The 27978-nt window shown below is 34.8% G+C and overlaps 1 protein-coding gene across 2 annotated transcripts in view; it reads right to left on the bottom strand.

Annotated features, from left to right (window-relative positions):
- The window catches only part of ZFR (zinc finger RNA binding protein), an 80101-nt gene that overhangs the window by 24348 nt on the left and 27775 nt on the right, over positions 1 to 27978 (bottom strand). For both annotated transcript variants that reach the window (XR_011645538.1, XM_004484635.3), the window contains exons 6-15: positions 21981 to 22228; positions 19076 to 19267; positions 17813 to 18104; positions 14615 to 14811; positions 12968 to 13087; positions 12075 to 12220; positions 8655 to 8817; positions 7268 to 7473; positions 6414 to 6564; positions 3882 to 4023 (exon numbers count right to left, since the gene is read on the bottom strand). Coding sequence is in view for 1 of the 2 variants with exons in the window: in XM_004484635.3 (XP_004484692.1) it covers positions 3882 to 4023; positions 6414 to 6564; positions 7268 to 7473; positions 8655 to 8817; positions 12075 to 12220; positions 12968 to 13087; positions 14615 to 14811; positions 17813 to 18104; positions 19076 to 19267; positions 21981 to 22228 (1857 nt within the window). In the remaining variant the exon portion in view is untranslated. The remainder of the gene's footprint in view (positions 1 to 3881; positions 4024 to 6413; positions 6565 to 7267; positions 7474 to 8654; positions 8818 to 12074; positions 12221 to 12967; positions 13088 to 14614; positions 14812 to 17812; positions 18105 to 19075; positions 19268 to 21980; positions 22229 to 27978) is intronic.

Here is a 27978-nt window from a genome sequence, read left to right on the forward strand (position 1 = left end):
TAAAACTTGAGAAGAAAATTTAATCCTAACCCAAGACAACTAGCTTTACATTAATAAAAGTCATTCATAAAAGTAGCTGAAGGGCCATCTTTATATTTATCTAAACATATCCATAAAATATGTATAAAAATGATAGCAAATTTACTAATCAAGCTATTAACAAGTAAATAGCAATCAATTCAATCTAATTCACAGCTCTTGGTGATTTTAATAGTGTTAAGTAATTTCTAAATATAGAAAATTAAATACCAGGCAAGTAATCTATTGAATAAAACAGTCTGTTGGCTAAAGGGCACCAAAATCATGGGGCATTTGGGATATAATTTAATAAATCACTGAGGCACCAAATGAACATAAAGGACAAAAGAAAAACACATGATAAAAATAAAAAGTTAAAGATTATTTTATTTTTAGAGCACTGGTAGCAACTCTGGGAAAATTACTTAATTGTATGTTTTATATGAACATTTAGAAATCTTAGTAGATACTTGTACTTATTTTGACTACACATTATATAAAAAAGTCTATGTTAAAACTGATGTAGACTTCCATTGATGAAAACTCCATTCACTATCTAGGCTTTCTCATCCCTAGTTTTACTTCTCAAACAATGAAATGGGTACAGAATTCTCAGAAGACATATTAGAAGGAAGATTTACAAATGATCATGGAAAACTATGTGGCACTTTGAGAATGAACACTGAAAAAGGAATGGGTGCTAAAAAGAAACTATCAAGACAAAAGTATTAGTAACAATCTCAAAACTTCCAACACCAATGACTAAATCCAGAAATAACTGGGCTATTTGGAGATAAGCAAAAGGAACATGGGAAAGCACAGCAAACTAAGGAAGTTTAAAAAAAAAGAAAAAGAAAAAGAAAAAGTAACAACAACAAACAAAAGAACCCCTTCCCCAAAGCAGGGTTTATGGACCATGCATGCCGAAAGGCTTCTTTCCTTGTCCCTTACATCTTTACATTATCAGTTAAAGGTGGAATGCAAATAGGTGACAACGTGCAATCTCTTTCTAAAAAGGTTTCTAAATTTCTCGTTAATTCACAATTTTATAATTTCCTCCAATATATAAGAAAAATTTCCCTTTTTGCACACAAGCATTCATAAGTTTGGAAATTTTAATTAATGATACACGTTTGAAGATGCTAAGACACCTATTGCAATTTAAAAACAAATGAGAGCTATAAATAGGAAATTTCTGTTAAATCTGGAGTGTGGATTTTTGCACCCATTTTATATTTCGAGTGGATTAACCCCTTAGATATATTGTGCTAAAATCATATTTGTTGCCTAATGCCCAGTTAATAAAACAAAACAAAAATTGGTTAATCCATAAAAACAAACTGCAAATTCTTACTGTATATGAATGTATTTCATAAATTTTAAGGGGTTAATCTCCTGTTAGAAGACATGCTGTGTCCACACTATTTTATGATTAAAAGTTAATGGGTCTATATTAATTTAAATTAACATGGTTATGTAAAATATATAATCCACCCAACCATATAAAAACTAGTGTGAACACTGCTTAATTCTAGAAAGAGACAAAGACAAAACAAACAAAACAGCCACACAAAAGGTCAAAAAATGCCAGACTCTGCATCCAAAATCCCTCCTTAATCAAATGGCAGGTGTGACACTGAGCTTTTGAAAACCTTGGTCAAAAATCCTTCCGATGTCTTGGCAGCAACCCCTGACAGGAATCAATCCCCTCTGCTAGAAGGCTTTGGACCGGGGCCTGATAAGCTACAGGTGGAAAAGAACACACACAATATTTGACTTGCTGCAGAAAAGATTCTTGTAGCAAGGGTTAGAGCATTTTGAACATTTCAAGCTTAAAGTCAATTTAATGTCATATAACTGTCAAACACAGCCATACAATAGATCTGTCATGCGTTTAACAGTTATTTTGGCAATTTAGTCATTTAAAAAAAATAGTTTTTGGTATTAAACAGGACCATTATGCATTAAACAGGCTATCACACTATGCGCAAGTCATAAGTCTCATAATTTACAACTGTTCTTCCGGCAAAGCCTTCCTTAACCTCTGTACTAACTCCCCAAAGCAAGCTACCGGCTTTAAATGATTTTAAGACACAGAGCATTGGTAGCCGCAGTGAGAGAAAATACATACCATTACTCTGCAGCAAGAAAGAAGCATCTGCAGCAAGGACACTCTATCAATGTTTCTGCACTTTTTCAATATCCAACTTTTCAGCTCAGTGTCTTGAAGTAAAATGTTTCAATTTTGGACTGACCATTGCCCTCATCATAATATTTATGAGATTTAGAACAATAATTCTAACTCAAGTCTGGGTCAGACAAAAGTATAATTTTGTTTCCTTCAGAAGAGCTAGGTTATCAAAAAAATCTACTACAAATATATTATTAACTTTAGACTTTTGCAACATAGTAAAATGGTGTAAAACAGCACAAGTTTAATTAAGCCTAAATATAATGGCACAAAATGTGCTCTAAAATAAAGTTAAATGTTATATGAAGATAACTGCTTACTAAATATATCAACTTTTATTTTTAATAAATCCTATTAGTAGAAAATTTCCAAATCCTAAATTGCATTATTTGCTACATATGACTTGACCAGATTGACTAAGTAACTTTTTCCAGCAACATCCACCACCAGACCTTGAGTGGAAACGCATGTTCACATAAAAGATTCTTCACACAAAACCCGTTATCTTTGATAATGCAAAGCTTAATGAAATAATAAAACATACAAGTCTGATACACTGTATATACAAAGTATGCGAGATTACCAATGACCACATTTTTAGTAAAACTTTCTTTTTCTGGGTTGTGGAAAGCCCAGTCTCTTTAAAAAAATTTGCTTTGCTGTAAGAAAATAAATTTAAAGGGACTGAATCAAGAGCCTACTGATGCTATTTTATACAATGAATTTTGATATTCATTACATAGTATCCTTTTCTCTTCAACCTGTATCACAAAAAAATATTAGTATAGACTATAACTCCATACTCAACAAGTCAAGATGTATAAAAACAACACGAAAGGAAACAAAGTAAATTTTATCTGACCCATAAAACAACAGAACCAACATACCGCAGACACTGATCATGCTTTTTGGCTTAAAAGCTTTGAAGCTTTGAAAATGTTATAGAACAGTCCCTAAAGCAACATTGCTGGCACCAGCAGGATTTTATAGTCTACAATTGTAAACTAAGTTAAATAACCCTGAATTGTACTATAACTCACTAACTATTCCATTTATTATTCCAATATCTCTAGCATAATATTGGTAGTCAAATGCCCAAATATGCACGTGTTAGGATGCTCTGCATTTATGAAAGCACTCCAAACCAAAGAGCAACCTCAGAGAACTAGAAATATTTACCTTAAGACAAGCCAAATCAATGATTACATGCATAACAATGACTTTTAAAATATAAGTGTTACGAGTATTTAACCAATTTTGTTTCTGAAGCTCTTCAATTTTTTTTTAAGACAAGGCAAGAGCAAGAACTTAACAGAAATTAAAGTTGTGGTACCTTACAAGCAGCATTTCTTAAAATTTTTAGTGTGTCCACTACACTGGTAAAAATAATTTTGAACTTTTTTTTTTTTCCAGAAATCTGAGGTTAGCAAGAAAAGAAAAATCAAGAAAACTAATCATACCATGAGTTTTTAAATATAAAAATACATTACTGAAAAGAGCATTTACTTCCAAGGAAATGATCTTAAGCAAAACTGGATGCTAAGTTAAGTCAAATCTATCAAATTCATATGTAATGCCAGCATGTTGCCTTCTAGGGCTTAATGCCATCTAAAAGAGTAGGTAAATGAATAAAAAGGTTAATAAAAAGTAGATTGTTTAATGGCTTTCCAACCTCCTTCCCTCATGTTCTCTTCTCGAATAATTGGAGATGTCAGGGTGATAGTGACTTGCATTTTAGGTTCCACACATGAATTCAAAATTATTGCCGCTTCAGATACAGCACATTTTATGTCATACTTCTCAGGACTTATCACCTATGTAACAAAGATCGTAAGAAATTAGTTGAACTTTTGCATTATCAGACAAAGCAGTTTTATTATGGCGCATTCACTTTCTCAGCATATCAACTGTTACCTTAACCATTCTATAAGGACTATAAATTAATTCTTGGATGTAAGAAATGTTGCCATATGTGTGGTAGTGGTAACTGTACCTTCCCATAGCAGCTGGGTAGTTAAGTCCTCATATATTTGCAGAGTTTGAGCAAAAATGAAATAGGTACCTGCATCTATCAGGTGCCATAATTTGACCTTTGACTCTATTTGCAGTCTTTGTGAAACCAACATATCTACAGTTTATCAAGGGGAAGAATGTCCTTATCAATACAAGAAAAAACAGAATCCACTTGGATTCAGTAGACATATGAGAGAAGTCCCAGTTTATATGAACAAATATACTATACATGCATCATTTGCAGTATCACATCCATGTTTGAATTCTAGCTCTGGTACTTTACAAGGAATGTGAGATGGGTAAATGTTTTAACGCCTCTATGCTATTTCGTAAAATACGTATTTAACCTATATAGTTACTGGAAGATTAAAAGACAACTAAATAAAGCACTTAAAACAGTGCCTGGTATACACTAAGGACTATATAAATGTTAACTTTACTATTACTATTATTTCTCTTGCTTATTCACTTGCATTTTTTTTTTTTAAGATTTATTTTTTATTTATTTAATTCCCCTCCCCTCCCCTGGTTGTCTGTTTTCTGTGTCTTTTTGCAGCGTCTTGTTTTCTTTTGTCCGCTTCTGTTGTCGTCAGCAGCACGGGAAGTGTGGGCGGCGCTTCCTCGGCAGGCTGCTCCCTCTTTTGCGCTGGGTGGCTCTTCTTATGGGTGTACTTGCGCGTGGGGCTTCCCTACGCGGGGGACACCCCTGTGTAGCACGGCACTCCTTGCGCGCATCAGCACTGCGCATGGGCCAGCTCCACACGGGTCAAGGAGGCCCGGGGCTTGAACCGCGGACCTCCCTCACTTGTATATTAAGAACAGACTGACTTGGACAGAATATTCTGTTCTGCTTCTAGCTTAACTGGTTAACTTCTTTTTTTTAAAAGATTTATTTATTTCTCTCCCCTCCCCCCGAGTTGTCTGTTCTGTGTCCATTTGCTCTGTTCTTCTGTGACCACTTTTATCCTTATCAGTGGCACCGGGAATTTGTGTGTCTTTTTGCTGCGTCATCTTATTGTGTCAGATCTCCGTGTGTGTGGTACCATTCTTGGGCAGGCTGCACTTCCTTTTGCGCTGGGCAGCTCTTCTTACGGGGCGCACTCCTTGCGCATAATGGGCTCCCTTATGCGGGAGACACCCCTGCGTGGCACGGCACTCCTTGCGCGCATCAGTGCTGCTCATGGGCCAGCTCCACACGGGTCAAGGAGGCCCGGGGCTTGAACCACAGACCTCCCATGTGATAGGGGGATGCCCTATCTATTGGGCCAAGTCCATTTCCCAACTTTTAATTATATAGTTAAGATTAATACTCCTCCTTTGCAGTTCTTCTATGCATCACAATTAGAATCAAGATGTTTCTTGCAAATTCCAGAACTCTTCCAAGGCCTGGTAACCTTCCCCCTTGCCCTCACCACTACTCTTAGCAGCCTCAAGCGAGGGTAACATGCAGACCCACAATGCCAGCCCTGCTGACTCTGGATACTTAAAAGGCTCATTCACCATAAGAAATTTATATGTGTGCTAGCGATAATAGAAAACAAACAAAAGTCAGTGCGAGAATTGTCAGAGCTTAAATACAATACTATGTATCTTATCAGTTGCTCTGCTGTGGTCATTTACTATCCTATTAACTGTACATTATCATGATTTGCCAAATGGAGACAGGAGAAATAATTCTTACTATTATAAACCTGTAGGAAAATGAAGATTCACAATAAAGCTGGGGAAATTCACAAGAAAAAACTCAATTCATTTTAATTACTGTATTTTATTAAAAGCATGGGTTAACTAAATAAGCAAGAGGAGGTTCATGAATGGAAAAATAAAAGTTAAGCTTACTATAAATATATAAGCTTTGTTAAAAAAAAAATTACTTTCGTCCTGGAACAAATGCCTTCTTTGTTATGATTCAAATCTTAGAAAAAGAATAGGACAATGAGGACATATGCTGCAATGTTACATTTTAAAACAAATTAGCAAGATGGCTTCATGCCAAATGCAAGCACTACAAAACCTAAAAAGATGCAGTAGAAAACAGTTCTACCAGCTTTCACAATCAAGCACAATTCTCGACATGGAAAGTCAAGCTAAAATTTTTAAAGTTTGGCTTAGATTTAAAATGAAGCAGTAGTCCTGCCAAAAAGATGTGAATGAGCCTAGGGGTAAAAATTAGCATTGTCACAATACTTACAGAAAGCTGTTTGGGTAGGTTTTCTGCAATACGGCTTAATAATGTCTTTGAAGGTTTCTCGGAGCATAGCAAAACAAGGTTGACATTTCTATCTCCTCGGAGAAGCAATCCTTTTGCCAATACTCCTACTCGCAAAACTCCTTTCAAAGCTCTGCAGTGAAATCAAATTATGTTATAGTATGACACTTCTCAACCAGAACCACGATACCTTCTAAGCAGACAATGATATATGAAATAACTTCTATACTATTAAAATTTTCACCAACTGCAGGAGAAAAACATTCAGTATTTTTAGAACTATATTTCATCTAAGTAAGAAACATAGATAGGTAAATAAATCTAGAGCTAAGTTCTCACAGGCACAACCACAAAGCAAAGGGTACTAATGATCCTGCTTCTTGCTTTACAAATTAAGATTGTAAGAGTCATCTTTAATACGATACAAAAATATTTCCAAATGGTAGAGGGAAAATGAAGGGTTAATTAAGGATCATAATGCAAACATGATATGAAGGATGACATTAAAGCTTTAAGGGCTTTAAGTAAAAAGAAGCTGTTAAAGACTGAATGTGGGACACAAACAACAAAAAAACAATAAATAAAAACAGCAACTGAATGCAATTGGAAAATTAAAAGGGCTGGTATGAAAATGGATTCAAAATAGTTTTATATAAATTTAAATGAGTTTATTTCTCATTTTATCAAAATGCAGCCCGATACACAGAAAATCTAACACAACCACACTAAGACATTTAAGTCTTCTACCAAAGAGCTATCTTCAACTTTATTTACAAGTATAAAAAATCAACATAAGGAAAAACAAAAATGTTCAGAGTAAATAATTTAAAACCCACCTGTCTTTACCTCCCTCTTTCTTATCATCTCCCTCTTTGCTCTTGCTCTTCTCATGTTCAGACAAACTGTCTGAAACAAGTTTTAAGGCACGCTCAGTAATAGAAACAATTTTCTGAACTGCCTGTAACTCCTCTTCAGTTGGATAAATGGTTGCATGCTTTGTCATTACGTAACGGTCATCAGATGAGTCAGGGCGACGTAAGGGCTACAGAGGAAAAAGTTGTTACTTCACTTAAAAATTTGTTTCCTAAGCAAAAGTACATGTTTGTTATATCTTTTCATCGGTAAAGTCAATTAAGTAAAATGTCTAATCTCCCCCCTTTCTCCATTTTAGTAAAAATGAAAATACAAACTATGTAAAGTTATACTATCAAGCCCATATATATTTGCATGCATATATAGGTGGCTTCAGAACAAGTACAATGATAATACAAATAACCTAAGGTTACAAAATGCTTTTTGCTCAAATTTAAAAACTAGTGAAATGTAAAATTTTCTTTGCTTTCAATAATTCAAGTTTTGTAATTGTTACGGCTCTGTGTAAAGACAATGGCATCATCTCAAACTCCTCAAGATTGAAGAATGAACAAAAAAGGTGGTGAGGTGGGGTGATGGGGTAGGCTGTAACTATTAACCAAAGCAGATATAGTTATTGCAATTGTTAATTGAGCAACTTGTAACATTGGTTCAAATATATTACTAAACTAAAAAAAAAAAAAAAGACAAATGGGAAAGAGAATACATTATCAAGAAAGTGTGCCTTGTTCTTAAAACTGCTTTCTAGAAAAGAGAACAAAAAAATTCGTTTTTCATACTCTGAACTTAAATGACATTTTTCTCATTTTATCAGCTTCTACAATAACACAAATTGTCAAGATACAGATCTTTCCTATATTCTTCCCAGAACATCAACCATGGTGCTCATCTAGAATCATTTATCTAATTATTATCTTTCACTCAAAATTAGAGAAGTAGATTTCAGAGGTTAAGGATTTGGAGATGAAAAATAAGATTCTAGACCACTGGTAATGAGAAGGTAAGAATAATTTTGAAGGCAGAGCAAAAAGTTTAACACCTTTTATTTCCCTACTAATCTGATAAACAACAAAGGCAAAAATGTTTCTTATGTGAAAGAAGAGGTGGCAAAAGAAACTGCTCCCATCTAGTTTATACTGAAAATAAGAAAGATTCATGAAAACCCTACAAGTCCTTATATAATAAAGACACTGGCAATGACAATCTATAATAAAGGAAGAGAAAATTCTAAGTCAGGTGAAAAATGGTTATGAGATTATTAAGTCTAAAACTGGACCATCCCCAAATTTTTGTCTTCTAATGATGAATGATCCTTAAACTTTTCCCCTTAAAAGCAAACTGGACACTCACTGCAGGCCCCTGTGGCTGAGGAGGCATGCCTGGTCGGACTCCAAGAAGGCCTAGTGGGCCTGGAGGACCATGAGGATAGCCTCCATCGGGCATTCGGCGACGATCATCCCAATGATGCTGTTCCTCCTCCATTCTTCTCCAATACATGTCCTCTTCATAGCGTCTGAAAAATAAGGAATGGTAATATAAGCACACGAGGAAAAATACAACCAAAGAACTTGCATCAATAATAAATGTAATAAAAACAAAAAGCAAATTAAAAAACAACCCACCAAAAACAAATAAATAAAAACTCTCAATCAGCCTAGCTAATATCTTTCTTCCTCCCAATTGTACTGGATTTCACTTACTTGCTTTCATTTAAAAGCAAATGGATGTTAAGGGAAATGAAAAGAGAAGGTGAGAAAGCAGAAGAAAATTTCACAACCTGAGGACAAAATAAAAAGAACAGGCACAAGAAACCTCAGATTTCTTTCAGACATCTCTACCTTTAAGGTATTGACTTTAAAATCCAATGCCCAATCTAGAGGGGCCAAAACAGTAATTATGAAAGTGAAAGACCCAAAGTTCATAAAAGACATTTAAGAATTTTCTTCATGTCCCCAAAGAAATGACACCTCTAGCTTTTTCCTTAAAGAGAGACTGTTGGACGACCTATCATTTCCCAATTTGAAAGTCAAAGACATTTCTCTATGAGGAAAAACAACAGTGAGGCACAGTGATAAACAATAACTGACAGTCTCATTCTTAAGAACTTATTGAAGATGGTGGGGACTATGGTTAAGTAGAAAGCACATACCCTAGCTAGAAATGATAGCTGCTATTTGGCACCTGATAATTGTACCAAAAAGGAATACAGGCTATATTGTCAAGGTCATCAAGACTTTTGTGCATTGTTTTAAAATACCATGTATCAAATAAAACACATCCACAGGCTGAATCTGGACTACTGGCACCAAGTATGCAATCTCTGCTTTATGGTCAACATTTTCAGATTTTCTTCTGTTTTTTCCCCCCATCATCCCACTTTATCTCCACTGTCAGCTTCAAACTATGGAAGGCAATAACTCCTAAGGAAAACACATCTAAAGCAAATTTTGGTAGCAATAGGTTTTACTAGACAAAGCAGTTTAACACAAAATATAAAAAAGAAGAGCACTGTAAAAAATTACTGCTCTCCTCAGGTTAGGAAAAAGCAGTCCTTTTTAGGTCATCCAAGTGAGGACCGAGAACCATACCTCCCCCTCTATATTCTTTAGGCCTTGTGGAAAAAAAAAGCTTGAAGACTGTAAAATCATGATTCTTCTACTTTCAATGGTTTACTGTTATTGCTAAAGATGTTTAAGTTAAATGATGACAGAGATCTTTATTTATGTTTATCAATATATGCTCAGTTCCTAAGTGTCTGGCACACAGTAGGTACTCAATAAATATTTGGTATATCAATGAAAGAGGAAGTAACTATACACTGTAGGTATAGAACTGAGCTTCCTAATGGATTACAAAGGCAGAATCTTGATAAAGGACAAGAATAATAAAACACAGAAATAAATACTGACAAATAATACCAAAAACTAAAAGTAGCACATAATAAAGGATAAATAGCTAAGCTAAAAGAAGTGTCTATACAAATCATTAAGAGGTAAGTAAAAGATAGACAAATAGACAATTTACCACAGAAAAAAATGTAAATGGCCAAACAAAATTTCAATTTGCCAGTAATAAGAACAACTCAAATGGAAATAAAATTTATGAACTAAGTGAAAAGAAACTAGAGACCCAAAAGACCACATACTGCATGATTCCATTTTATGAAATGTCCAGAATAGGTAAATCTATAGAGATAGAGTATTATTAGTGGTTGCCTAGAACTGGAGGGAGAGATGGGAGAAGATGGGGAAATGGAAAGTGACTGCCAGTGGGCTCGGGTTTTCTTTTTCCTTGGCAGAGGGTGGTTTGGGAATAATGAAAATGTTCTAAAATTGACTGTGGTGTTTGCTGCACAACTGTGAATACAGTAAAAACCACCGATGTTTTACAATTTAAGGTATATGAGTCATATCTCAATAAAACTCAATATATCTTTAAAAAACCTCTGGAAAGTGACTTACGTTTTCTCATTTCTCCTACTCTGTAGCTTTTCAAACTTTTTAAAATATAAGTTTATTTTAAGGAAACACATTAATATTGAATAATCTATCAAATATTACATTAAGACTATTTTTATTGGATTACCATATATTTTGCTTATTTTAAACTGAAACATTTACTTATAATATCAAACTATCTCTTCATATATTTAAAATTATAAGATTATAAGATAAAAATAAATTTATAAGATACCACTTACCACATAATTCCTAATATCAAGGTCACAGCAAAATACCAGAATAGAGAAGCAGACTTGGCCCAGTGGTTAGGGTGTCCGTCTACCACATGGAAGGTCCACGGTTCAAACCCTGGGCCTCCTTGACCAATGTGTAGCTGGCCCACATGCAGTGCTGATGTGCACAGGGAATGCCCTGCCACGCAGGGGTGTCCCCGGGCAGGGGAGCCCCACATGCAAGGAGTGCGTCCCGTAAGGAGAGCCGCCTGGCACAAAAGAAAGTTCAGCCTGCCCAGGAATGGTGCCGCCCACAAGGAGAGCTGACACAACAAAAGGATGCAACAAAAAGAAACAGATTCCTGGTGCCGCTGACAACAACAGAAGCGGACAAAGAACATGCAGCAAATGGACACAGAGAACAGACAACTGGGGGGCCGGGGGGGGGGGGGGGGAGTAGGAGAGAGAAATAAATAAATAAATCTTAAAAAAAAAAAAAAAAAAAAAACCCGGGAAACGGACTTTGGCCCAGTGGTTAGGGCGTCCGTCTACCACATGGGAGGTCCGCGGTTCAAGCCCCGGGCCTCCATGACCCGTGTGGAGCTGGCCCATGCACAGTGCTGATGCGCGCAAGGAGTGCTGTGCTACACAGGGGTGTCCCCCGCGTAGGGGAGCCCCACGCGCAAGGAGTGCACCCATAAGGAGAGCCGCCCAGCGTGAAGGAGGGAGCAGCCTGCCGAGGAATGGCGCCGTCACACTTCCCATGCCGCTGACGACAACAGAAGCGGACAAAGAAACAAGACACTGCAAAAAGACACAGAAAACAGACAACTGGGGGAGGGGAGGGGGGATTAAATAAATAAAAAATAAAATAAAATCTAAAAACAAAAAACAAAAAACAAAAAAAACCCAGAATAGTCAATAACTTAGTTTTATCGCATTTCTTTCCTAAACCTAGGATTTTTGGAAAGTGAAAACTGAAAGTCCATTAAATGAATCTGGATTGCTTTGAATGGGACTCACATAGCCAGAATAGCTAAACTTTTTAGGAAGGCTGAACCACTTATTAATATATTATTAAATGTTAAAGATAGTACCTCATTTCCATTCTCCAGCGTTCTTCCTCTTCTCGTCTTCGCCAATATTCCTCCTTTTGCATTTGCTTCCTCATTTTCTCTTCTTGAATCTTTCTCGCTCGAATGCTGGGCTTTACTTCTACTTGCAAATCTGGATTTACTTTTTTCTGGTAATATAGAGAAGACATTTAGGAAAATAGCAGACCCATACTCCCCAGTAATCTACACTTCTATTTAATTATACAATTCCATATATTTTTTCCCCGTAGATAATTTGTTGCAAATTCCCTATTATATAGTAATAAGTTTCTAAATGAATTGGGGTTAAAATGTTTCTTTTCATATAAACATATTGCCCTTGAAAAGGCTTGATTATATTTTCATTTTCACCACTTCTGTCTATAGAAAAGAAAACTTGAATCAAACTAATGCATGAGCCCAGGATAATTAAAAATTTAAAATACTATATTTAGATTTAATCTAACATATGAAGTGTTTTCAAAGAATTCCTAGGATAAGTTAAGTGAGGGGACATTCCAGCTTATCAATTCATGTAAAAATTCATTTTAGTGGGAATTCTACCAAGATAAATGGAGTGGAGACCTAACACTTCTTTCAAATGCCTTATGTAAAGCGTAAGCATAATGATGTCTTGACATCCTTACTTGATCTAAGCAATGTTACATTATTTTGCTAGTCACTAGAAATGGAAATATGGTTATGTTGTTCTTAAATAGAACAAATAAATAAAAACCAAATACCTGAGCCTGTTTAGGTGAAACAATAAATAACTAATCAAGATGACATGTTAATCTTAGAATGGACGTTCATGGACTGGGTGAGTAAAGACTTCATGCATCCAGAATGTTCTGAGTTGTGAAAAAATACAATGTAAGATTTGAAATTTTACTAACTTTATATTGAAGCCTGTGTCTTCGCCCTTTTAAATGCATCTCCTTAGCATTTGGATCATTAAAGCTGCACTCGCATAATTTACAATGGAACCGAATTACTTTTCCTTCATCATTTCGTACCTTGATATGGAAAAAAAAACAAATTTTAAGAATCATAACAGGAATGTTACAGTTTAAGATTTCATTCATAAACCCTCAGATTCCCTGACTGAGAAAAGTTGTGAATAATTAAAATGAAGTAAGAAAAAAATGAATGGCAATATGTACAATTTTTGAAAAGCATTATCTGTAGAAACTAGAAGTAAAAGTTAGATCTTTTAACTCTAAATGCAAGACATGATAACAAAATATATTCACTTTTCTAATTATCTTTAATTCTAATATTTCTTTCTATATGCAAACATTTAGATTTAAATGCAACTAGATACTTTAAATTCTTTTTATAAATATTTAGTTTCTGCTATTGGCCAGGCACTGTTCTTGGAAGATGGTGATAAAGGTGTTTAAAGACATTATCTTATACCAATTTCTACAAAGCTCAAGATTTTATACAGGTAACTTTCCAGAAAATCAAGATCAAATTATTCTAACTGCAAAATCAGTTGAGAAGACAAATAGACTAGGATGTTATTATAAAGTTTATAGTGGATACCAAGTTCAGATTTCTTCTGCTTCCCCTAAGACGATTTGAAACAAATTCTCTGAAGTTTAGAATTACTTTATTTATACAGTACCATTGTGGATTAAGGTGCTCAAGCTGTAACTTTATATTAGAACTGTTTGTGACATATTTGCAAACTACATAACCCAGTTGCCTCTTCAGTAAACAAAAAACACAACATAATGTGTAATCTTTCTTGATGGGTATAAGGATGAATAAATATTTATAAAAAACCTACTATATGCTAGGTACTGTGCTAGGGATTTTATTTAATCTCACAACTTTGGGGTCATATCTCAATTTTATCAATGTGTACTTTGAAGCTCAGCAAACTTATATATGTTCTTACAATAACAGTGATAAAGTGAAGGTAAACAGCAGTCCTACAACACTGTATGTTAGCTTTTCTCCTAACAACAAAAATTATCAAGTCCCTTAGATCTTCCCTCACTATGCACTATTACTCCTCCATTTTACTGAGTTTATATATAGCAATAGTTATTCCTGTAAACCTGGAATAGCTCCCCAGCCAACTTGAGAAACCAAATTCATTGGATCTGTTAAGTCAGCAATCCTTAATTTAATACATGAAACTACATGAGTGATCAGAAAGGATAAATGGCTCTCTCCATCACCAATTTTGCTGCTCAGAACATTTACTTTTATTTTCGAGATACTTGAAGGACACACTACACAAATGCCTGACAAATGAATAAAGTTATTTTACACTACTGTGATGGAATTAGCAGAGAAAGGAATAAAAAAGTCAACCCAAAAAAACTGTGGTGTTATTTAGGTAAGTTTTGAAGGCACATTTAAAAAAAATCTTTAACGAAGACCCTTTGATAGTCATTCTTTAGCAAATTAAATCTAAAATATAATTGAGTATAATTTCATTTTACATGCAAAGTGTATCTGCCAAAATACAAAGAAACACACTTCTTTCTTTTAATGAATCTCACAGCAACATGTTCTCAAATCAATACCTCTTCTACATAGTCATGGCCTACTGGCTGCACATCACTCTGCAAAGCAGCAAGAGATGCAGTTGTGACTGGTTCTGATACTGTGTCTGGTTTTACTTCTGGAATCTGCACAGCAGAAGTGACAGGAGTACTTTTAACACATTCGGTTCCTTTTAAGTCTTCTGCCTTATTTCCAGTTGACTGCAGTTTATTACCACCTAGAAGAACATGAGAGAATTGCAGCAATTAAAATTTTTTTCGTATAAATGTATAAACTTGACAGAGTAAAAACTTCAGACAGAATTTCTGAAGAATCACATAAGCCACTTGGTTTTCTGAACCTATTAGCCTAATTCATGTGTGTATCCCTAGTCCCTTGCCTAGCAATTAAACAAATGAAGAGCATATTTCCTTTTAAAAAAAAAAGTGCAAAGAACAAAAATAACAGAAAAAAAACGGTGTAATAACTAGTTTTCATTTAAAATTTGATTTAATAAAAAGTTCAAATGAAGTTTTCCATTAAGGAAGGAATAGAAAAAATTCATGTTTTATCATTGCTTATTTCTTTCACCTGATTACCACACACTGAAATCATAAACAAAACTTAGGCAAAAAGTTATCTTAAAAAGTTTTATTTTTATTGTCGTAAAGTACCAAGTATAACCTCAAAAATGGAAAAGTATAGAAATAAAAGTTACTTATAAATTATAGCTTTTTATTTATTTTTAAAAGATTTATTCTATTTACTTAACTCTCCCCACCCATTCACTGTTTGCACTTGCTGTGTTGTTTCATTTTCCTTGCTTCTCTTCAGAATGCACTGGCAAATGAACCCAGAACCTCTAATGTGGGAGGAAGGCACCTAATTGCTTGAGCCACCTCTGTTCCCTGCTTTGTCGTGTCTCTTGTTTTGCTGTGTCTCTCATTGTGTTCTTCCTCCTGAGTCTCCCATTGCGTCATCTTGCCATGTCAGCTCGCTGTGCCAGCCCACCGCCCTGCTTGTCCTCTTTAGGAGGCACTGGGAACCTCTGCTCCCTGCTTTGCTGTGTTTCTCATTACATTTTTTTTTCTTCCTGTGTCTTTTGTTGTGTCAGCTTGCTGTGCCTGCCTGTCACACTAGTTCACTGTCTTCTTTAGGAGGCACCAGGAACCAAAAAGCAGACCTCCCATGTGGTAGGCAGGAGCCCAATCACTTGAGCCACATTCACTTCCCTATAGCTTTTATTTTAATCCTCAGTTACACTTAATACTTTAAATAGCTATCCGAGAGAATACCATATTAATAATTAACCTTTTGCTTTAACTCTTTCTTTCAAAATTATGTTTATTACCTACTACATTCTGGGCACTGTCCTAACTTTTGGTAATATAAGAATAAGACGATGTAGCTGCTTTTGAGGAGTCCACAATTTAAGGGACTACAAATTACAATATGAGAAATACTGTAAAAAGTATGAAGTGAGTATTGTAGAATGTAGAGGAAAGCAGTTTCTACTCTTTAACCTGATCTATTTAGGAAATGCTTCAAAAAGGGTAAGACACTTGAGCTGGGCTTTGAAAGAAGAAGAATGAGTATGAACTGGTCAGGCAGAAGAGATTGATATTTTAACAGAAAGAATAGCACAGACAAAAACACCCACAGGGAAGCAGATGTGGCTCAAACAACTGGGTGCCCACCTACCACGTGCAAGGTCATGGGTTCAGTTTCCGATGCCCCCTAACGATGAACAAAAAAAGTGAGCTGATGGGATGGGCTGATGCATCAAGGTGACGCAAGAAAGAGACACAATTAGGAAATACAATGAGACATAACAAGCGGGAGCAGAGGTGGTTCAAGTCATTGGGAGATTCTGGGTTCGGTTTCCATTACTTCCTAAAAAGAAGACAAGCACACAGAGAGCAGAATGCAAGTGCAAACAATGGGGGGGGGGTGAGGGGGGGGACAGGGAAGGCGGATGATATAAATAAATCTTAAAATAAAAAACAACAACAACAACAAAACACCCACAAGATGAGTTAAAAAGACTATGATAAATGTAAGGAAAAATCAGTAATTTGGCATGAATTACTAGCTAGGTAGAGACAATGAGACATGAGACTGGAAAGGTAGTCAGGGGTCAGGTTGTGAAGGGCTCTGTATGATATAATTAAAGAATAAAGAATTTTTATGCTATATAAGGAGGGTAAGGACACTGAAGATTTTTAAGCAGAAGACTAACAAAATTTTGTATGTGTTTTAATAAAAAGATTTGAACAAGAATGTGAAGAATATGTATGAGGAAAGAGAACAGATGCAATAAGAACCAAAGTTCTAAGAAAAAGACTGTGAAGGCTGAAAATAAGATAGTGGAAGAAAAAATAATTTTTGGAGAAATATTACAGTGAGAGAAATAAGATGAAATAATATCAGTAAGGTTCTCCATTTGAAAATGCAGCAATTTTATGAGATTAGTTTACAGTAGTTTGGTGATAAGATAAAGGGTCAGTCTGGGATGCAGGAAGGCATCTGCAGAGTCACACAGATGACAAGGAAATACTTTAGAAATATGACTGTAATGCAGGTGGAGGTTTCAGTTTGTCCCAAAGATTTAAAGTCAGTCCACAAATAAACACTGGGTGAGTAGAGTGAGATAAGAGACAAAGCCAGAATTTTCAGGAATGCCAATATTTCATGATTATGCAGGCAGGAGAACCAATAAAGATATCCACGAAAGGAGTGAATGGACATATAATACAGAGGCAGAAGTTTTAAGGATATAATAGTTAACTGTGTCAAATGTTAGAGAGCCAAAAGGATCAAACACTGAAAGATAGACACTGGATTTGGAAGTTAGTTCTTTGGGTATTCCTGAAAGCAGTCAGGAAAGGTTGGTGTGAAAACACTATAGCAGAATAAGAACTGGATGGGAAGTACAGAACTAGAGAAAATACAATTAGGTGAGCAGCTTGAAAGTATTATAGGATAGGAAAAAGATCTGTGGGTTACTTTATTTTTTTAAATACCAGGGATGATAAAGGTTATGTCTGGCTGAAGGGAAAAAACCAGGAGAAGACAGATAAAAAAAAAAGACAGAAGAGATATGTGATGGAACAAGGTCCGGAGAAGGAGGAAGTTGACAGGACAGACCCAAGAGCATAAATAAAGGAATTAGTCCCAAAATAGAGGGACATCAAACTTTGATGGAGTTAGGAGGAACACAGAGAATCTTCAGTACTTGCCAACAAAGTTTATTTTGGGTGTAGATGTTTTCTTGGCAGCCATATTTGTAGGCACTGTCGATACTTTAGTGTTGGATGGATTATTAAGAGATGAGTTTCCTGTAGCTGTAAGACCTTTCACGGAAGAAGTTGAAATTGAAGAAGTGTTCACGGTACAACTGTTTGCTGCAATGCTTGAAGTAGAGGCAGTTGGTTTAGAAGCAGATACAGCTGTTGAAGAAGTAGCTTGGCTAACAACGTTTGGTTCTGTTGAAGGAATGGGTTTACCAAGTTTTGTGTGTAATTTAACCACCTACAAAACAAAAGCGTATTATCAGGAAACTCACAGCAGTTTTTTTTTAAAAAAAAAAAACAATTTAACTGTATTGATTCACATTAATAAAGCATAAATCCATTCAAAGTGTACAATCAATGGTATTTGGTATAATCACATAGTTCTTTGTGTATTAATCACTGCAATCATTTTTAAAGCATTTTCATTATTCCAATTAATAATAAACAAAAAACAAACAAACAAAACTCATCACCTCTCAATCTCTCTATGGTTTCCCTGCTGTACATAGATGAATAGATTTTTTTTTGAGGTACCAGGAACGGGGAATGAAATTGGGACTTATTTTGTGGGAAGCCAGCACTCAACTTAATGAGCCACACTGGCCCCCTGAGTTGTTTGTTTGCTTGTTGTTTTTTTTCCTATTTTTAGGAGGCACTGGGAACCGAACCTGGGACCTCCCATGTGGGAAGCAGGCGCTCAACTGCTTGAGCCACATCTGCTCTCCAGCATAGATTTTTAAAACGTTTTTTTAAAAAACTTATTTTAAAATGAAAAAACAAAAACAAAACAAACTATATTTTTCTTTGTTGTATTTTTTGTGTTTTTATATACAAACTCATTATTTCATAATCTCTTTGCAAAGCAGATAGGGATATACCAAGGGAGGAAAGTAAAGCAGAGAAAGATGAAATGACTTGGCCACATGTATACCCATCTAGACTTAAGCATGACAAAAGAAGGAAAATGATGATGTGAAGACAATTTCTAATTAGTAGATAAGTGATCTAGTTTAATTTGAAGAAAGGTGTACAATATTTCCCACTTTAAGCAATGACTATTTTATTTGTCTTTAAGTATATATGCATGTATGATAAGGCTTATAACGCACTCAAAGTTTTCAAAATTTGAAGCCACCTTTCTTAAACCATCATCAAAAAGGAAAAGGAAACAGAGTAAGACATAAGGCTGTGTGGGAAAAAAACACCTACTTTCTGATGCTTAGCACCACGAATGTGGGCAGCATATGCATCTGCTCCTGTACAAGACACATCGCAGAGCTCACAACGTAGCTGATTTTGCGTCCCACGAGTAGAGTTGTTGCTGCTGCTGGTATTTTGTGAAGCTTTTAATGCAGCTTCTTTTTTTTTATGTTTCTGTCCTTCTAAATGTTCTTTATAAGTCTGTTTCAAACAAAAAAGACAAATTATGCTTTGCTAATCTTTTGATGTCATTTAAAACTACTCAATTCTCTAATCTCTAACTTACTTAAACAAAAACACTGAACAATTTTAAAAGCAGTTGAACAGCTTGTGGGTTTTCCTACACATGTGATGTATCTGTGGTTACCTGTACCTACCTTGTTTACCAAGAATCATCTAACACTTTGATTCACAAAGCCATCTTCGTGCAGAGTTTATACTAAGGTAACTGTTTTCATTTTCAAGAATCTGTATATTTTACTGCTTATGTATAATAATGAATAGAAAATGTGAATACAAAGCAATCATTCTAGTAAGAAATTATTTATAGGGTTATGATGAGGGGGCAATAAAACATACCTATCCCATGAGTCAAAAATAAAAAGTCACAGTATGGTAATAAGACTCATTACAAACATGTTGCACTGTAATTCGGAATGTATTTTTCTAATTCGGAATACATTTTTACATAGAATTCATATTAGAGACCCATGCTACTCTGAACAAAAGCCTATTTAATATATGAAAGTCCGAAACTGTATATATTGGAGGAGGTATAGCTCAGTAGTTGAGTGCATGCTTCACACGTATGAGGTCCTGGGTTCAATCCCTGGTACCTCCTTTAAAAAAATTATAAATATTCACAAGGAAAAATAGTATCATTGTAATATTAGCCAACAAAAGAAGGAAATATATTAAAAACTGTCCTGAAAGGATTGATGGGCAGTTTTTCTGGAGTGGGCCAAATAGTTTTATTTTTGTATTTCATTTTTTAAATTGTAGTTTAGACAAACATGATCAGCATAAAATTATATTTTCATCATTGAATTTCAGAGCTGGATGGGACCTTAGAGACTACCTAAAACAATGATTTTATATTTTAACAGAACCTTTTCTTCAAATGAAACTTATGCACCAGAAAGGAGAGTTGCTGGTTTAGAAACATGAGGGAGACCAAAAGCCCAACTATTTTATTCTCCTCTCATTATCTACAGTGGTCTAAGTGGCTCCCTGAAGCAGTCTGAGCCTCACTTAAGGTATCTCTGCTTGCCGGAGATCACATGGTTATTGAGGACTGGAATCTTGGCCCCCTAAATCTGAACCTACTTAATCTCTCCTCCATATGCCCATACTTAGAGGAGAACTCACAATCTCAAAGACATTTTCTCTAAGGCTCATTAACCCCTTAAGGCTCTGCCTCTGATTTGTAGAGTATCCTTAGGCTGTTCTTGTGTGACCATTCAACTCCCTGATTTCAATAATCAGTCTCATATACTCACTCTAAATCCTGCTGTGAACTTGAACACCCTAGCACCATGTTCCAAACTTTCATACGGGCACACGTATATTCAGTAAATCTGAAATCTGCCTTCACCACTCATGACATCATCCCCTCTAGACAGTCATTGCAGAATCTGACACACTCGTCAAAAAATGAGACCAACATTCTTGTTTCTTTTCGTGTTTACTCAGATCTCTGCCATCATTCCCAAACCTACCCCTGCTTTTCCATGTAATCACAATGAAGGTATTTTCTTTCATACCTAAAATAGGGGGGAGGAGTATTTTACGTAGCATATTAAATATTTCCTGATTTGGTGTCAGTAACATAGCGAATACCAGAAATTGGAAAAACCCCAAAAATTCAGTATTAAAAAGTAGACAGAAATTACTAGGAGAAACTCTAGAGAGTCAAGACCTGGTCTTTTCAAATAACATGCCTTTAATCTGCCAAACTTATTAAATTTTTAAATAAAAACTAGACATACACAAAAAATTAACAATGAACATGGCTGGGGAGTTGAACCCATTAGTTTTTAGAAAAAGACCTATGCCTAAATCACACATCATAGGTTTAGCAACTAGGAAATAAACAAAGCCAAAAAAGGAATAAAATTCTTACATACTTCCCTGGTTGACATTTTTTAAAAGACCCTTCCCTACACTTTTCTTGTTCCCAAAATTATTCCCTCCCAGCAGGGTACAGAAAAAAATAATATTCTAATAAAGTTTATATAAAAATCTCATTAGAAATATAATACCAAAAAAGTAAAGATTATCAAAGGAACTCATTTGAAGGTTTTTCAATATTCCTGAAAGACACTTTTCTTCTTCAATTTATATGCTCCAAAAGGAATGCCTTTGACAAAGTCCTCTCATTTTTAACAGAAGTATATAAAACTGAATTACCTCTATGGGCTGTATTCAGCAGTAAAATTTTATACAAATACTCTCAAACACTCAAAACAGACCTTAAAAAGAGCTAAGAAAACCAATAAGCAATTGTCTTAAGTAGAAGAGTTTTGTATGAAGCATTACAAAACAAGCTATGGATGGTAAAAAAAAAAAAGAAAGAAAATGTTCAATCTTATGCCAACATCCCAATTAATTTTAATACAAAGCTTATAATAAAGTTTTAAGGAGCAAAGTGTTCTTCCTGAAAAAGCTCAATTAGCCCAATTTCATTTATTCATAGTCATTTTTACAGTTCTTTTCTGAAAAGAATTCCCATGTTTCAATAAAAATAGCTTTTTGAAAAGGACAGTTTGGCTAAATAAGTATAAGAAGTTAGCTGTAAATTAACAGGAGAGAAAATGGATACTTCCTTTGTAAGCACAAAATTTAGAAAATTAACCATACTTAACTACCAAAAATAACCATTGAACACTCTTGATAAAACATACAACATAAGTACCTGTGGTCCAGCACAGCTGATCTTACAAACATCACAATAGTGAATCTGGGGTGGTTTGGGAGGCTGTTTTGGTTTCAGTTGTTTATTTTGGAATGGTGCTTTTTTAGTAAAGGTGGTCCCTGTCCAGGCAGCTGTTGCGGCGGCAGCAGCAGCTGCTGCTGCCGCCTGCTTCTGTTGCTGCTGTTGCTGTTGGTAGTAGGAAGATGCAGCTGAATATACTGCTGCTTCATAACCTGAATAAGACGTACCTGACAAATAAAAATTAAACAAAGATTATGTTACATAATTATAAAAGGCCAAGTTAAATGTTAGTTATAAATTTAATTTCAATAAATCCCATGAATAAAGGCTGGTTTACATGTGCATAGTTATAAATATGTTTCCTCATGGACCCTGAAGAATATGTTATTTATCTTCTTTCTATATGTTGGTTAGCAAGTATTACATGACAGGTGTCATGGAGGTATAAAGAAAGCCTAAGATTTGGTCCCTTTACTTCAAGAAGCTTCTAGTTTAGGTGGAGGGATATGATTCAATATTTGACAAACATATTTGGGTATAGAACCTGTTAATACATCCCCAAAGTAGACTTCCTGTGGATATAATTTGGAAGTATTAGCTTTGAGGAAGTCTGGACTCTGGTACTACACAGGAAAGAAGTAACTGATCAAAGTAAGAGTTGACAGGCTTCATGGCTAAGGGGATAAAAGATGAGAGAAGAGGAAAACATACAAAGAGACACCAAGATTTTGAGGCCCAGTGGTTGACTGATACAACTGAGAAAACCAAGAAGCTGACAGAAATTTGTTTAGGGAGGCAAGGTGGATTAAGTTTAGAAGCTTGTGATCTGCAGTTGGAGTTCAGATGAGAATACAGAACAATAAAAACAGATTTTAAAATTAAAGATCAAATAAATTGGTTTTTATCCCCCCCACCACCAAAAAAAAAAAAAACTGAAAAAGTACTGTAGTATTCTGGTTAAAACTGTATGAATATCCATTTTGATAACCCAATGTCTCTAATGAATAAGCACATTATGTTAGCTACTGACACATACACGTTTATGTTCAGTGATTTACAGATTTTACAATCTGTAGAAGTTTCAAATCTGACAAAGTAGCTGGTTTTATTTATAAGCCTACCTCAAAACTAGAATACTATCCCTTCTAAACTAAGATGCCTGGCTATTTGGGAGACTTCCTATTTACCATATTACAATTAGACTTCTTTTTTTCCCTCAAGTGGTAACAGGTGGGCAAAGAATGATGTAATAAGGCTCAGAAGAGAGAGTCCTAGTTACTGGGATGGTACAGAAGAACTACTTAAGGAGAACTTAACTCTCTGGTTTCTCAAATGTGGACTGCTATAGTGAAAAGTAAAGACTTCTGACCCACTGACTCATACAGGGGTTCTTAACCAGGGGTAAAGATATAAGGGGGGATCTTGAATAGGAAAAAAAAAAGAAAAAAAAAATTATATGTGTGTTACCTTGTCAAATATTAGACCACAGTTTAATGTTCTTATTCAAGATAAACAATAGTCTGCACATTGTCATGTCTTTAAAAAATGAAATTTAACTTTAATTTTCCTATATTTTTTGATGTACTGATTATCTAATATGTTAAGAAGCACATATGTATAATATCGTATCACGTTTTTTATTTTAGTATCTATTTCAATATATGTAACTATTTCCTTTGTAATTTTATTCTATGCATTTAAAAATATTATTCTTGTGAGGACATGTTGGAGAAGGTGTGATATATTTATTAAATAATACAAAGTATAGTGTGGACTAAGTATGATTTTTATTTTGATGTAGTGTGTTCTGAATACAGTGGATAACTGCCTGCAAAAAGGTTGGTAAGGATGGAGAAGATGGTTTTATGACACCATGGGAAAACCTGAATTTCTAAATGTTTGCTGAAAATTACTAAACAGATGCTGAATCTTGTTAGATTATCAGGTACTGAAATTATGGTAAAGTTATAAAAGGTGATTTTGAATAATCCTGAAATTTAATTTAAAGACATGCTGATGTTGAGTGTCATAAAACTACCTGCTGCTACATTCCGATAAGGGGTCCACGGTTTTCACCTGACTGGCAAACGGGTCCGTGGAATAAAAGGTTAAGAACCCCTGCTCTAATATATCTATACACACAGGGAAGAGAACATGAATTGGAAGGATATGAGTTAAACTGGATAGGAAATCAGAATCGTAGAAATCTGAAAATGGACATATCCAGGAGAGGGGACGTTTGTGAAAAGCCTTCTTAGACTTTTGTGCCAGGTTATTATGTTATATTAATATTTATGAATTTTTAAGATAATATGGAAAAATCTGAAAATGAAGTGGGAAGAAACAGGAAAACATCAGTAACAAACAAATGATTAGAGAAGATGAAAACAATTAAAAAACAATAAATTTGGTGAAAAGAAAAACCCTATAGCGCAATAAAAGTTCTTTTTGGTCGGTCATATGAATGTCCTCTATTACTTAAGAATGTGATTAAATAACCCATAAATAAAACCAGTCAAGTTCTTTCAAGTTTATAGGCAAAAACACGTACAGTTTAAATTTCACTTTAAACATCAACACAAAATTGTCCAACTAGTGTTAACAAAGCTATTTCTAGATTATTACTCATTAGGACCATGAGTTTTATGTAAAATCTTTACAAGAGATAAGTTTCCAAATGACAAATGACTTGAGTTTTTCGGTATAAAATTGTAAAAATGCTATTTAAAAATAACTTTATAAATTACTTATCAAGAAAATAAAAAGTAGAAAAGAAATAACAGAGGTCAACTATACTGGACAACTAAGCCTTCTAGCTTTTTTCTTTTATTAAATTGAGAGTCCACAACATGGGAGGCAGTGTGCCAAAGAAAGTGTAGTCTCAGAACACATCTATAAGGCAGGCATTACTATATTTTTCAGATTAGAAACCTGAGGCTGAGAGATTATAAGGACCTTTAAAACACTGAGTTACTTTAACCACAAATATCAGCAGGTTAAGCTTGTTTATAAAATAATTTCCTTCATTTGCACAGATAGTCTAAAACTAATAAAAGGCAATATTATAACTTTTTACAAATTTAAAAAATAGAGGACCAAAGATACTAGAATGCTGTTAAAGAACTCCTTTAAATTGCTTATGATTAAAAAAAAAAAACTGAAAAAAAAAATTCTTATGACTACTAAGAAACAAGCATACAAGTCTTGTAAAAGCAAGTAGGAAAACAAAAATAAGGCCGTGTCTATAAATTAAGTAAAAAGTCAATTTCTGAAGACTAAAATAGTTTCACTTAAATACTTTTATGAAAAAACATTATTAGAATAGTTCCAATATAATTTGTAAGTGTATAGTATCTGTGTTGGTTTGAATCTTTTATAAGGACCCCAGAAAAGTATGTTCTTAAACTGAACCTCTTGTAAACCTTTGAACAGATTAGATCAGTTAAGGGCCATTTGATTAGATTGCTCCAGTAGGGCATGCCTCAGGGTGGGTCTTAATTCTCTTACTGGCATACTCTATAAATGAATAAAAGCCTCAGATACAGAAAAAAAAGCCTCAGTGATAGAGAGACGCTAAGGCAAAGAGGCCTGAAGGAAAGAGGAGAGGGGAGAGACTAGCAAACCCACATCTGAGCTTAGGGAGAAAGCGAGCCTGGAGGAGAGGCAGAGATTGGCAGAGCTGCCATTGTGCCTTGCCATATGGCAGGAGTCCACATGGCAGTCAACCTTCTGTGAGACAGCATCTCTGAAGATGACTTGATTTGGACATTTTCACAACCTCAGAACCGTAAGCTTTTAACCTAATAAAGTCCCATTGTAAAAGCCAACCCATTTCTGATATATCGTTCCCATCAGCTTTTAGCAAACCAAAACAGTATCAGAAACAAAAACCTAGCATCTGAGTAGTAAATCTATTACACTACAAGTTACCATTTACTAAGTACCAAATATTTTAGAACTTCTCATTTTAATGAGTGAAAAAGAATAACTGACCCTTAGTGTAGTTGCCAAAAATTGCAGATTTAGAACTCAGAAACCCCAATAATGATCTCTGGACAATTCCACACTGTGCATCATATATTCTTAAAAGAGTGTGTGCTCTTTGACCTAGCAGTTTCATATCTAGGAATTTAGAAGAACAACTCGGAAATAGCATGAATCTTTGTGTGGACAAGGATATTTTACCCCTTGATTCCAGTTTTTCACAATATAAACTAAATATATTAAAACAGACATCTTAAAATATAGTATATCCATATAATAAAATACTATGCAGCCATAAACAATTACATATTTCCAAGCATGGATCTCAGTTTCTAAATACCACTGCCTACTATGAGAAACCATGGCTCCTTTGTGAAATGGCTGACTGATTCTTGGGCACAGAAACCACTAAGCATGTCTCTAACATCTCTTTGTGTCAGAAAGGAAAGATACTCAAAAGGCTAACGGGGCTTTGTCAAAAAGACTGGGAAAACTGGTTTACAGAAGATCCCATTTGCCAAATTTGGGACAATTTGAGCCTCAAAAAGAAAAATGAGAGTAGCAGATTATAACATACTGATTAAAAAAGAGTCTACAATACTTAAAAAGGAGTAAGGGGATCTTCTTTAGAGCAGAATGACTGTAAATGAATACAAAAGGGTTTTGCAACCACACTGTAGTAACTGATTCAGTTAAGGATTTTCAAAGTATCTAACACCATAGGGGAAAGGTAGTTGAAGAACAGGACAATAGATTGTTAATTACAAAGAGAAAAAGGTATCTACAAAAGAAAGCTCGGGTGGTCACCACCTTAATAGTGATTATACTTGGCAACATCAGTAAGGAAAAACTGGCATTATTACAAGTTCCTGATATGATGAAATGGAAAGTAAAAGTACACAAGTAGTACTCTTGACTAAAAAGCTGCCCGAGTCTAATCACGAAGAAATTAGATAAATCCAAATTGTGGGATAGTCTAGAAGACAACCAGTCTGAACGCTTCAAAAATATCAGTCATAAGAGACAAGATAAAAGTGTGTGTGTGGGGGGGGGTGAGGGGGAGGCTGGGGGCGAGATTGTTAATGATTAGAGCAAACTAACAAAATATGACAACCAAGTACAATCCACGCTCCCTGGAATCCTGAATTTAAAACGAAACACACACACATACACAAACACATATAAACCCTAGTTATAACAATAAAGAAAATTTTTAAAAAAATGTATAGAGAGAATGATTTGAAAAAATATTCTTAGAAGTGAGATAAAGTAAACATAACAAAATATTAATGATTGATGAATCTAGGTGAAAGGCTAATGGGTGTTCATTTTATAATTCTTTCAACTTTTCTACAGAATTAAAATTTTCTGAAAGACGAAGTTGGAGGAAAATGTTCATTAAAGAAATGACATATTTCCTTAAGGACATGGAAGAATACGGTCAATGTGAAGAAAGTAATTTACAGAAGACATTTATAAAACATCCATTTTTATGAAGAAATCAATTTATGCATGTATATTCCCATGGGGAAAAGTATAGAAAGACATGCACTAAATGTAAATGGAAGTTAGTGTCAAGTGGAAGACTTTCAATAGTTTATTTTTTTCTTTTTCTAAATCTATAGTTTCTAATTTTTAAATACTGATATATTAGTCATCTAATAAACTAAAAAACAAAAATTACCTCCATTCTGTGCAAGGTATTATTCAACAAGCTGAGTTAAGAAATAGCTAGAGACAGAAAAGAGAGGGAGAAGGACACACATAAGAGAGAAATATGGAATAAGGAATGATACCATGGTAGTCCCTATTTTGTTGAAGCTAATGTGGATATTGAGGAAAACGTGTCCAACTAGATTTCACTGCAATAATCAAATGCTTCTCCATTCTAACTCCATTTGATCAGGTCCTTCTCATTCTCCAGCTCAGTCAGAGTTCTCACAGCTAATAATGTCACCACTCTCCATTTCCAGATGGTTGTCAGTTAACTTGC

Source organism: Dasypus novemcinctus, chromosome 2 (assembly GCF_030445035.2).
Source record: "Dasypus novemcinctus isolate mDasNov1 chromosome 2, mDasNov1.1.hap2, whole genome shotgun sequence".
Lineage (NCBI taxonomy): Eukaryota > Metazoa > Chordata > Mammalia > Cingulata > Dasypodidae > Dasypus > Dasypus novemcinctus.